Here is a 14,323-nt window from a genome sequence, read left to right as displayed (position 1 = left end):
CATAAACTTATTCAACAAAGTAAGCCATAAATAAATTTTAATTTGAAGCAAGTTATATTGAAGACTAAAAAAGAGGGAGGGGCGCTTGATTGGGTCAAATACGGTAATTTAAATGCCGAGTGGTACTTCAGTCCAGACTGATAAGATATAACAAAAGAACATTTGAACAATCCATATTTACCAGATGTTCTCACTTTAATTCATAGCCATATAGTTTGTCGGGTTAAAATTACATTTACATCTATGTCAGTGTAGCACCATTGTGTGGTGAGTAAGGTTACACTTACATTGTTGTGACCGAAGCCAGGGAACCAAAGGAATCTACCGTCAAGTTATCAAACACATAATTCTTCAAATACCTGAAAAGGGAAGCAAAGAAATTGTTGTTATATGACAGTCATAATTAACTGTGCAGTATTATGGATCCATGAATCTTAATCTTAAACATTCAAACACGTCTTGTCACTGATCAAACATTTTAAGAAGCTCAGTCTTTTATACATTGTGTCATGCTATTTGTGTTTTGTGAACAGATGAATCTTTATATACACATGGGGAATTAGAAATACAACTGCATGAGTCATATCTCAAGTCTGATACAATGAAATAAAATCTTTCAGCAAACATTGTAAACTTCTTCATTCAAATTAGGAAAGTAGCATTCAACATGACATTGTGATCAACTGTATTTTTATGATAATGTCAAATTGCTTTGAAAAATCCAATAGAACAGAATGCTTTTCAATGAAATTTGTTATAAAAGAAGTAATCAATCACCATCAGCTTTGTCAGCAAAATGCATCTTATAGAGGAATATCTTTAACCAAGTGAAAGTTCTGAGGGATAAGCACAAGGTTTTCCAAGTGCTGACCATCCAAATTCTCTTCAGAGATTTTTTTTTAAATTTGTATCTGCTTGGTAGACTCATCTTTGATTATTTTCTACTATTCTTGAAAGAAAAAAAAGAAAAGTATTCATCCACAAGAAGCATTTCTACCAAGAACCTCACTTATTATGCCAGTTGATTATATATAATGTTGGAAGTATGGACAAAGCAATTACATGATGATCCGCCAAACGGTGGCATATATTGTTGATGACATCATCAATGTTAGATTTTCCATCAATGTCGACTTGCAGTTGTCGGGCTCGTGTTCATATCACATGCAGTTTGTTTCTTTGGAGACTACTTTCTCTAAATTACCACAGACAGAATATATCAGTAATTTTATTGGTGTGAGATTTTTTTATCTCACCCTAGGGTAAAACAAGCTATACAAGATCTTTGCATGTGATACACAAAGTGCTGCACAGGGTAAGAGAAAAAGAATCATTCACACCCTTAGGGGCAAGACAGGAGAATCTCAACCCTCCGGATAAGATTATTAGCCTCATGTTAGACAATGTAAGATTCTTACCACTTGGGTTGAGATTCTCCTGTCTTGCCCCAAAGGGAATGACAGATTTATTCTCATTTCTTTCTTTTGTATGTACATGTGGAAGAAAAAATAATCATATGGGGGTGTACCGTGAGACTGCACTTTCGGATGAATTCGTGAATGTCCAGCCCTCGGCTGTGATTTCGTATGCCCTCAAGGATGGGAAAGATTCTATTAATGTTTTCCAAACTGAAGACAAACCTGTTTAATGACAAAGTATCCAGTAAATACTTACACAGAGCCAGAACACCCAGTGACAACTCTGTCTTTTTCATTACAGCTACACCCAGAGCACGTTCGTCCACCGTATTCACCAGTAGATAAATGATAGTGGTCTACAGCGTAAGATGTCGTATCTGACCACAGACCCCAGAAATCTAGAAAAAGTCACGAAAAAAAATATCATAAAATCATCAACAGATTATTTATAATATACACAAGCTACGGTACATGTAAAGTCGGTTAATTTTGTAATTTTGTGGAATATTATTATGATCGCAAAGGGGAGCTTACATAATTGAAAGAAGCTTGATTGAACAATTGAACACTTGCCTGGATAATTCAGGATACTGTAACGAGAATTCCAGAAATCTTTGCCTATCCATGCTCCAACACCATTGATACAGAGGAGCAATGTTACCAAGGACAATCCAGTACTTGTGTCCATAATGTAATACACAGGAGTTATCTACCCTGTCGTCTCCATGGTAATGTCTGTAACAAGATCAATAGAAGTTAACAATTACAACAAGAACTAGAAATGGCTGTACAGAAAAAGATTTAATTTTCCTTTATTTTCATACTTAAGTTGACATATTAATATTATGAAATCATTAGCTGTCATAAAGTCTAATCGTAATCAAATTACGTGAATAAAGAGAGTCAAGAAATTGTATTTTGATTTTGATCCCTTTCTTCTTTTTGAAGTCAACATAAACTATTAACCTACAGAAGAAAAGTCACACCTTCGATCAACATTGGTGCCAACTTTCCCAGTGCTTCAAAAATATTTAACTGTAATAAAACAGCAATATGGAGGCTGGGTTAGTTAGTTTCATTTCCCTTAACACCATTCAATAAGCTATAACAGTTTCTATTGCATATCAATGTAGCTAATTCTGCATGCTTCATTGATCAATATAATTATTTTATATGTACATCATCCTCTACTTTATGGTGCTTACTCTCCTTTTTAGAATTGTGCCATTTCATGAAGCACGCCTAAGCACTCCTTGTTGAATATATGTTTATGCTTATATTTACATCTGGTAACAATTCTATGATGAAATCCCTATTTTTGCATCTATAATGAATAACGAAAGCATACATTTAATTATGTCAATGACGAAACAGCCATTTGAATAGCCATCTTTCATGACCGCTGGCGCAACACTTGTGACGTCACAATGCTGACGATGTCATAATAAGCGATTGGCAGTTCATTGACTGATGAATGCCAACTGCGCTTGCTACAATGGAAATGTAAATATCAAGTAATGATTCTCATCCAGCATTGTAATCCCTTACAATTAAGTCTTTTGATAGAATCCTAATGTGGAATGTAACTGTGTCAATCATCTGTGACAGCTCGATTTGTAGAGCATACAGCTAGTGTTTGGATGTCCTGGGTTTGAACCCCAGTCTCAGGTCACATTTTCCTCTCTCCCGTTGACAGAATTGATGTCCAGCTAAACACCAGCAGTGTTGTTATAGGGTATTGTGTTATTTAATGTGAAGACTTTGAAAAAGAAAGGAGGAGTGTATAGCAAAATATTCCAGATGAGATCAAGCCACACCGCTAGGTCTTAGTTGATACTAGCTAGTTTGACTGTGCTGAGATGGTAGACTGACACATTACTTAAAGGCTTCTTCATTGCAGCATGCCAAGCTCATTACTTCAATTTTTTTTATTATTTGTTATTATGAAACCCTTTTTTTTACCCCAAAAGTGTAAGTGGTGATAAGTCCTCCTTTCTTATCTCCCACACCTTTCATTGCAAGGTCATGAACAAAACAGAAGAAAAATACAGCTAAAGCCTTAAACATAACGATCGAGTCAGTATACAAATTACTGCAAGACAGATTTCATTCCAGAGTTAAAAAAAGACCATAAAAATGTCAACAGCTGTAACTGACTCATCAACTTTGTATAAGAATTGCCTTCCTTGATTCATAGTGTTTCAAACCCCAACAATTTACCAATCAAGATCTTATTTTTACAAAAGTACAATATTCTAGTCACTTGACTAACAATTAAAGATTATGATAGTTAGGACTATTACAACAGTAATGAAATACAAAGATTCTTTAAACTTAAACCTATTATGGATAGGCCTATATAACCGGAGAGGAGAAGAAGTAGCAGCCAGACCTTAGGACTCAAACCTGGGACATCAATACACTAGCCAGGTGGTCTAATGATTTTAAATTAGCAACCTGGTCACCGATGACCAATCCATTTCCGCTGCATTTACATATTGCACAGTCAATTAAATAAGGTTAAGATCAAGTCAATTGTTAATTGTGTCTATATCAATGGTATAGATAAAATATGTAATATTACCAAATAATCTAAAGCATCTTTACATGATCATTCCCTATTTGTTAAGGTTTCAAAAGAAATAAGAATTAATTCCCCATACATTATGTGTTACAGATTTAATGTTCATCACTATGTGAACTTGAAATTCCACCAATAAAATAAAAACATGGAATTTCATAGGAATTTAATGTTCATAACTGTGTGAAGTTAAAATTCCACCAATAAACTAAAGAATGTCAATGAGATTAAATGTGTGATCACTTCATTCAAACTGGGGATTTGTAGGGATGCATGTCTAGCCATCAATCTTATAGATTTTTGATTCACAACAGATTATTAGAACATATTCCAGCTACCTGATGAGTTACCTCCCCTAGCTGTTCTTACCATATCTTACTGTTGAGTGATCCACATGTGAATAAATAAAATACTGGTATGTACATCCTGTTTTCACAATACAACATAGTCGTTAAAAGATTTTAGCCTATTTGACCTCTGTGACCTTGATTGAAGGTCAAGGTAATTCATTTGAATAAACTTGATAGCCTTCATCCAAGCATGCTACATGCCCAATGTCAGTACCCTTGGCCTTATAGTTCTTGAGAAGAAGTCATTTAAAGATTTTAGCCTATTTGACCCCCGTGACCTTGAATGAAGGTCAAGGTCATTCATTGGAACAAACTTGGTAGCCCTTCATCCCAGCATGCCACAGGCCCAATATCAGGTCTCTAATCCTCTTTATTATTCACAAGATGTTGTTTAAATGGTTATAGCCTATTTGACCCCTGTGACCTTGAATGAAGGTCAAGGTCATTTATTTGAACAAACTTGGTAGCCCTTCATCCAAGCATGCTACATGCTCAATATCAGTACCCTGGGCCTTCTGGTTCTTGAGAAGAAGTCATTTAAAGATTTTAGCCTATTCGACCCCCGTGACCTTGAATGAAGATCAAGGTCATTCATTTGAACAAACTTGGTAGCCCTTCATCCCAGCATGCCACAGGCCTAATATCAGGTCTCTAGGCCTCTTAGTTATTCACAAGAAGTTGTTTAAAGCATTTTAGCCTATTTGACCCCTGTGACCTTGAATGAAGGTCAAGGTCATTTATTTGAACAAACTTGGTAGCCCTTCATCCCAGCATCCTACAGGCCAAATATCAGTACCCTGGGCCCTCTGGTTCTTGAGAAGAAGTCGTTTAAAGATTTTAGCCTTTTTGACCCCTGTGACCTTGAATGAAGGTCAAGGTCATTCATTTCAACAAACTTGGTAGCCCTCCATCCCAGCAACCTACAGGCTGTCTGCATATAAAATACTTTGATTGAAGATACACTGGGTGTACTCTTTGGTACCAATCAAATAAATTGCAAACAGTAAACATGTTGCTGAAATTAATTTTTAACACGAACTAAACAATTTTAAAGCCATATTTATCATTATGTACTCAGTGTTTCATAATTTGACTAATATTTCCAAAGGAACACTTTACATCTATTCTATGTAAAAGGAGCGGGTCAGTGTGGTTTAGTTTACTAGCTTGTTGGCTATGTATAGAACAATAAACTAATAATTCAACATATTGAATCCAACAGTCTTGAAATGATAGGTCAGTTTGCGCTGAGTAAACCATTTGCCTGTTAGAATTAATACAGAAGCTACAATTATCATGTCTGCTAGAACAAACAGAATCAATTTAATGCAGACATTAATATATAATAGCTGTAAATTGGCTATTAGTGAATTAAACACTAGAAGATGTATACCACTTGATATATCAACCTGGAATCGTCTATTTAAATGTGCTGTAAGAGCTATATTTGCCTGTCTGACATTTTTGTTATATATGATTAAAAACATGGTAGACTACCCCTATATCATAAGTGAACAACAGTAGGGGACGTGTAGGACAACCTTTTCACACTAAACTCAAAATGACCTGTCATAGCCATTTAATACCTCTTAATTATTTAAGGTAATGTCTTTCATCGCAGTGTGAACCAGGGCCCTTTAAAAGTCCCAGCAGTGGTTTACCAGTGTATATAGCTATATACTTTATGTCTAGTGGAATGACTACAATTTATCTCCGATTTATAAGAGTTTAATATCACAAGACTCATGTGGTTTCTTCTATATGGAATAAATACTTTCCTTCCACATTTGGCAATTTCAAAGCATTGAACGAAACCAACAAACAAGTTTCCAGGACCACATATTGGTGTGGAATATGTGTGAATTAAGGTACAGTTTATTGGCACATTAGGCTGAGAAGTCAGTATCTACTGTACTGGTGCGGCCCCCAACAGAATGTCTGACATAATACCACAAGTCCTCCACCTCTGGATCGCAAGTTTGAATTCCATGTGGGGCACTTGCAAGGTACTGACCACTGGTCAGTGGTTTTTCTCCAGTGACACCGGCTTTCCTTCAACTCTTACCTGACACATCCTTAAATGACCTTGGCCTTTATTAGGAAGTAAAACTTAACAAATCAAATCAATCTTGTACTGTATACGGATACCTTTAATTTTATATTTATTTTTTAACAAAAGATCCCTTTATGAGTAAAACTAAATTACAGATTTTGGCAATGTTTAAAGTTTAAGTGTTTTCTTTTTCATGCACGGTCAAACCTGTCTATAAAGACCACCTGGCGACAAAGAAACAATAGTCTTTATTTATACCTAGGTAAAATTCTGTTGAAATTCACCATTTGGAACACTGACAAGTGGCCTTATACTATTCGGTTGTATGTAAATTATATTGAGTCATATCTTGAGCATTTCAAATTTCAAAACCTGAAAGTATAATTTACACAATATATTGACTTTACCCAAATTTATTGGCATTTTTTCCCCCAAAATGTTTAGAATTTTATGGTGTGCACTAGCAGTTACATTGATTTACTGACTCATGCAAACATAAAGATTATATCATCATCATGACTTAACAAAAACAGTCCTATATAACAGTAATCAATAAACCATTATTTATGTTTTATTATGTGAAATGACTGGGATCTCAGTTTAGTTATCAATGTTTTATTATGTGAAATGACTGGGATCTCAGTTTAGTTATCAATGTTTTATTATGTGAAATGACTGGGATCTCAGTTTAGTTATCAATGTTTTATTATGTGAAATGACTGGGATCTCAGTTTAGTTATCAATGTTTTATTATGTGAAATGACTGGGATCTCAGTTTAGTTATCAATGTTTTATTATGTAATGACGGATTTTATTATGTGAAATGACTGGGATCTCAGTTTAGTTATCAATGTTTTATTATGTGAAATGACTGGGATCTCAGTTTAGTTATCAATGTTTTATTATGTGAAATGACTGGGATCTCAGTTTAGTTATCAATGTTTTATTATGTGAAATGACTGGGATCTCAGTTTAGTTATCAATGTTTTATTATGTGAAATGACTGGGATCTCAGTTTAGTTATCAATGTTTTATTATGTGAAATGACTGGGATCTCAGTTTAGTTATCAATGTTTTATTATGTGAAATGACTGGGATCTCAGTTTAGTTATCAATGTTTTATTATGTGAAATGACTGGGATCTCAGTTTAGTTATCAATGTTTTATTATGTGAAATGACTGAGATCCCAGTTTAGTTATCAATGTTTTATTATGTGAAATGACTGAGATCCCAGTTTAGTTATCAATGCTTTATTGATAAGTCAAACCCTGATCACAATAAAAACACATTTTATATCTATTTATTTTTTCCAAAAAGGAGAATATAATTTTTTCAAACAGGAAGTAGAGATAATAAAAATTAAGATAAAACTGAAAACCCCTGTCAGATATCTGATAAATATTTGCATTTATTTGATAAGGCCCATGCAGACTGAAGTGACCCTAACAGACTGAGTAAGTTCCTTTAATATACTGTACAAACATTACCCAACTTGACTTGTATACTTGACCAAAATAAAATTGGTATACATTGTAAAAGCCTATATTTAGTGACTAAATAACAAAGTAAAACTTTTCTATTCTAAGATGTTCTCCTATAGCATATATAAACTAAATATAAAATTGTAACAAGTGGTCTCATTATTTTACTTACTTCTGAAATCAATACGGCCTTTCAAAAGAATCTTCTGTGTGCTAATGTCAAAGTGGTACTTCATACGTATATTTCATTATGTTTATAGGTCCAAATTTTGTAGGTAAAACTTGCAGCATTTAATGATCAGAATACATAAATGAAACCCAATAAAAACAAAACAAGAGGCCCATAGGTCTTTTGTTCACAAAATAGAAACATACATCTTATAGGTCTACATACAAAAAGTTTCATTAAGCTTGGTGCATATTTACTCACATTACCGTGTTCACAAGGTTAAATAATTATTATTGCAAAGGGAAATTACTACTGTTACATAAGTTACGTTTGACTCAGGTCGATTTTCGAATTGACCAAGACCTATCCAATGTTAGTCTACATACAAAATTTTATTAAGCTTGGTGAATATTTACTTAAGTTATCTCGTTCACAAGGTTCAATAGTAATTATTAGTGCAAAGGGCAATAACTCTGTAAATTAATGTTGAATCATTCTGACCTTTGAACTGGTCCGAGATCGTTAATTCCAATGTTAGTCTACACAAAAATTTTCATTATGCTCAGTTCATATTTACTCAAGTTATCATGTTCACAAGGTTCAATAATTATTTCTGCAAAGGGCAATAACTCTGTAAATTACCTTTGAATCATGCTGATTTTTTTAACTCGTCCGACATTTTTTTCCAATTTTAGTCTATGTTAGTGCCTACAGTGGTAGTTTTCCTACGTAAGGTATTTAAAATGATTTACCATAAATTTTAATTGAATCAGTTTATCATCAATACCATTACCTTCATTACCAAAAACAAGCCAAAAACATGAAAAAAAATGTTTGAAAACAATTGATCTTCAAGCCATCTGATGCACAGGTCAAGGCCATTTCCACAGGCAATATCTGATTAAAGATAACTGCTTGCAGCTTTGTTTCCTCCTTGCTACACCTGAACATACTGTAGTGACAGGAGTCAGGGTCATGTTCAAATGACCTTTTGCATTAACTAATTAGCATATCAAAACCGCTTTTTAAAGCTTTTGTATGATTGACTATCTCAGAACGACGTAACACAACACTGCTTAGGTCGAAATCTTAGTCATGATAATGAAGATTAACAATTCAATGGCTTCATTGTTTATTAAGTTTCCAACTCAGAATACCATGTATTTCTGAAATACTTCTTATTTTTTCTTGATCACTGGTGCATGAACTGTATATTTTGAAATGTTAAAAGACGCACAATAGCAATTCATTTAGAATATCAGTCAAAAATGCAGTTCAATACACCGAGTCAAAAACAATAATGTTGCTAATATCTATATTCCGACAGATTTTTTCATACTTAGTATCATCAGCTATGAATTTATTCCTGTATGCATCTCTGAATAAAAAAACAAATGGAAACTTAAATTAAAATTACAAAATTTTATGCTAACAGAATGTTGTTAATTAATGCAATTTGCAGCTCTGTCATTGTCCTCAAAACTCCAGCTATCTTCTCTGTTTCCAAGGCAACTTATAAATCAGAGCCTATAATCAGGATCTATTGCTCATTGCGGTCAAATTAAATTAATTATTTTCGGATCATCTGAATGTTATCATGGTAATGTGAACAAGTGGTGTACCTTCAGATGTTCAGACAACATACAAGCTTAAAACAATGAGTTTAATCAGATTGTGCCTTAATTCATCAGTCCCGTACAGATTACCAGTGAACTTGAAGATCCCTTACAATATTATGCTAATTAACCATAAATTTGCTTGATTGATTTTGAACCTTGCAACCCAGCGTTTAACAGGATTAAGATAGAATGTTCAAGGACACCTTAACCTAGATAAGTCATCTCTTAGAAGAGTTCAAATGGGTCTGCAATGAGTTATAAGTCCAATTATACCAATATGTTTTGGAGACACGTTACGGCAATCACATTTACCATGAAAAGTGAAAATTACAACATTTAATCTTTAATTTTACAAAATATAATTAGTGTTTGATAACATTTAATAACAAAATTCTAAAAAAGACAGAAATACTCACAAAATATGCTTTCCATTAGTACCAGTATTAATTCCAAACGCTTGGTCTGATGAAATGTTAACACCAACTGAGTTCTACAGATATGTATGACAGACAGTCTATAGAACAGCTAAATCAATAATAAGGACTGTATATATCTGAGCTTTACCAGCATTGCACAATGTACATCCCCTTCCTCTATGGTTGATGACCTACTCCTAAAGATTATAATGTTATCACCAAAGACATATAGAACCACCTTATAGTGGCACCATTCATGACCCTTTTTTTAAAAAGTTTTTGAAAGCAATTCTACAGCAAGAGTTTGATCCATCCTGTTCATTTGGCTTTTTAATGAACAATTTACTAATTATAATGATCGTTATGCAACCCTGTTGTTTTTTACAAAAATGTTTAACATGTGTTAACATATTGCATGATGTTATGGTTTCAGATGGGGCAACTGCTGCATGCATGGTGACAACTAAGTAGCTCAATTTGTGAGCATCCACCTCTATCTGCAGTGTTCAGAGGTCCTGCAGGGTTCGATGGAACCATAGAGTTTAGAGTACATTTTTCCGCTTCTATTACAACAATATTGCTGTAGCTGTGTATTCATCATCAGTACCAATACAGTAACATAAATGATTTGGGCCCTTGTATAAGGAGCAAGGGATACCATATTCTCCTCTGTTGGTACTAGAATAGACAGAGATAATCTGAGGTCTCCGTTGATGAGGTAAAGGTCTCTGATGCTCTGTGACACAGGTGTGATAATTGATATTCCTTATCTTTATCTAAAACACCTGTATTTTCTATTGATTAATTCTTGATCAAAGTTTAATGCAGTAGGTGGTGACAGACAGGTAGCTCAGTAATGCACTAGCTCACCCTGTAGGTGGGCCAGCTGCATGTCTCTATAACTCACCGTCCAGCTGCTACAAAAATATGATATTTTCAGCAATGTTTCTATGGTTACAGAAAAAAGTACAAAAAGTGAAAACCTTAAAATAGCAAAAGGCACTACTAGACCATAAGATCAATGTGTCTATGAAGTTTCGTGGAAATATCTCTTCTGGTTTTAGAGTTATGCTGCAGAAACGAACCTGGTACAAAAATATGATATTTTCAGCAATGTTTCCATGGTTACGGAAAAAATGCAAAAAATAAAAACCTAAAAATAGCAAAAGGCACTACTAGACCATAAGACCAATGTGTGTATGAAGTTTTGTGGAAATATCTCTACTGGTTTTAGAGTTATGCTCCGGAAACAATTCGTACGGACGGACGGACGGACGGACGGACGGACGGAACCCATTTGTATATCCCCCGCCAACTTCGTTGGGCAGGGGATAACAAATTTTCAGAGATACACAGCAAAAACCTTACAGTATAATTTCCATTTTCAGAACATACCATACATATCTAAAAGCATTAAAGGGACAAATTTTAGTCAAGCAATGACAAGGTCAGTAATCAAGTTTGTGTTACCTCTATGCTTAGGGCTTGATATCAATCGTGTGGACGAGCTACTGGGAAAGTAATTAAAACATAAAGGAATACAGTTAAACTTTGCCGCCAGGAACACTCTATGATATGTCCAGATTTTATGCTGGTCATGAAAACAATTTCCCATGAATACTAACAAAAGTCAATTAGTAATAAAAAACACACACAGGGACAAATTAGAAGTTCACAGAAAGGTGACATCCAAATAAGATAACTATGTACCACAGTATTTTGATTATAATGGGTCTTCCATTAAAGAGATGTACCGTCAATGCATGTAAAATGTCTAGAAATGACCATGAATTACTGGATTTAGTGGTCAATCATCTGTGACCATGAGGTTCAAACTCAACAAGTACTACTGATTGATAGACTTTTCTATTTCAATTGAATTCTGCGAGGCCATTAATGGCAATGATTAGGTGGCCATGAGATTTTAGGAAAGCACTTTTGTTCATAGACATGATCAGAGGCATGTTCAGGATGGTAATTAAGCTAGTGAAGAAGTCAATGTCTGTATACTTCAAGAAATATCAGTCATATATATATACAAGCCGCAATATACCGCTCGGCTACAGAGAACTTCTCTGTAGCTTGATCGGTTGAGCATCAGAGGGAACTCAGAGGTTCCCAGTTCCAATTATGGTAGAGGCAGCAATTAAATCTTAAAACCATGTGCTCTGTTACATCTAAGCAATTGTGCACCCGACAAGTTCAAACCCCATTCTGGCACTTTTCTTTTCACCTCTTCTAGCTATTTCAAAACAGTTGAGCAGGACAATTTCTATTTGTGAGCATTGGAGGTTGTTTCCTTAGAGACAAACACTACCGGAATGTCAGAAGTACATGTCCTAATGATACATATATATACAAGGCCATTGGAATGGTAATATGGCAGGACAGGGTGTATGATATTGGGAGGAATTGAAGAGGATGTTAACAAAGTGGATAGAGGAAGACACGGTTCTTGACAAACATAGGAAGCATGTCCACACACATAACACACACATCCCCTACACCCCCATTGTCATGCCTCCACACACATAACACACACATCCCCTACACCCCCATTGTCGTGCCTCCACACACATAACACACACATCCCCTACACCCCCATTGTCATGCCTCCAAACACATAACACACACATCCCCTACACCCCCATTGTCGTGCCTCCACACACATAACACACACATCCCCTACACCCCCATTGTCGTGCCCCACACACATAACACACCCCCCTACACCCCCATTGTCGTGCCTCCACACACATAACACACACATCCCCTACACCCCCATTGTCGTGCCTCCACACACATAACACACACATCCCCTACACCACTATTGTCGTGCCTCCACACACATAACACACACATCCCCTACACACCCCCATTGTCGTGCCTCCACACACACACACATCCCCTACCCCTTGTCTGCCTCCACACCACACACATCCCCTTGTCGTGCCTCCACACACATAACACACACATCCCCTACACCCCCCATTGTCCTGCACACACATAACACACACATCCCCTACACCCCCATTGTTGCCTTGCCTCCACACACATAACACACACATCCCCTACACCCCCCATTGTCATGCCTCCACACACATAACACACACATCCCCTACACCCCCATTGTCGTGCCTCCACACACATAACACACACATCCCCTACACCCCCATTGTCGTGCCTCCACACACATAACACACACATCCCCTACACCCCCATTGTCGTGCCTCCACACACATAACACACACATCCCCTACACCCCCATTGTCGTGCCTCCACACACATAACACACACATCCCCTACACCACCATTGTCGTGCCTCCACACACATATTACACACATCCCCTACACCCCCATTGTCGTGCCTCCACACACATAACACACACATCCCCTACACCCCCATTGTCATGCCTCCACACACATAACACACACATCCCCTACACCACTATTGTCGTGCCTCCCACACACATAACACACACATCCCCTACACACCCAATGTCGTCGCCAAAAAAAACTGAAAAAGGAAGTTGTGTAGCTAAAAAACAAAAAAGATGGAGTATAAAAGATGGAGTATAATTCAAGTAGAGCGGGGGCTGCAATTGTTGAATCAGGTATACAGCCTTGACATTTATATTAGACTACATACACAAAGATGGGTGGAGTTTTGCAAAGTAACATTTACCATTTACCATGATATTTTCAGCAATGTTTCCATGGTAACGGAAAAAGTGCAAAAAATGAAAACCTAAAAATAGAAAAAGGTACTACTAGACCATAAACAGAATGTGTCTATGAAGTTTCGTGGAAATATCTCTGCTGGTTTTAGAGTTATGCTCCGGAAATGAACCTGCTACAAAAATATGATATTTTCAGCAATGTTTCTATGGTTACAGAAAAAAGTACAAAAAGTGAAAACCTTAAAATAGCAAAAGGCACTACTAGACTATAAGATCAATGTGTCTATGAAGTTTCGTGGAAATATCTCTTCTGGTTTTAGAGTTATGCTGCAGAAACGAACCTGGTACAAAAATATGATATTTTCAGCAATGTTTCCATGGTTACGGAAAAAATGCAAAAAATAAAAACCTAAAAATAGCAAAAGGCACTACTAGACCATAAGACCAATGTGTGTATGAAGTTTTGTGGAAATATCTCTACTGGTTTTAGAGTTATGCTCCGGAAACAATTCGTACGGACGGACGGACGGACGGACGGACGGAACCCATTTGTAT

The 14,323-nt window shown here is 35.9% G+C and overlaps 1 protein-coding gene across 1 annotated transcript in view; it reads right to left on the bottom strand.

The window, feature by feature from the left end:
• Positions 1-14,323, bottom strand: part of LOC138328888 (uncharacterized) — a 96,715-nt gene that overhangs the window by 67,293 nt on the left and 15,099 nt on the right. The window contains exons 2-4 of the mRNA XM_069275604.1: positions 1,992-2,153; positions 1,675-1,816; positions 288-359 (exon numbers count right to left, since the gene is read on the bottom strand). Of these exons, the coding sequence (XP_069131705.1) occupies positions 288-359; positions 1,675-1,816; positions 1,992-2,106 (329 nt within the window). The 5' untranslated portion in view covers positions 2,107-2,153. The remainder of the gene's footprint in view (positions 1-287; positions 360-1,674; positions 1,817-1,991; positions 2,154-14,323) is intronic.

The sequence above is a fragment of the Argopecten irradians genome, chromosome 8 (genome assembly GCF_041381155.1).
Source record: "Argopecten irradians isolate NY chromosome 8, Ai_NY, whole genome shotgun sequence".
Classification (NCBI taxonomy): Eukaryota; Metazoa; Mollusca; class Bivalvia; order Pectinida; family Pectinidae; genus Argopecten; species Argopecten irradians.
This window is presented reverse-complemented; position numbering and strand designations above follow the sequence as displayed.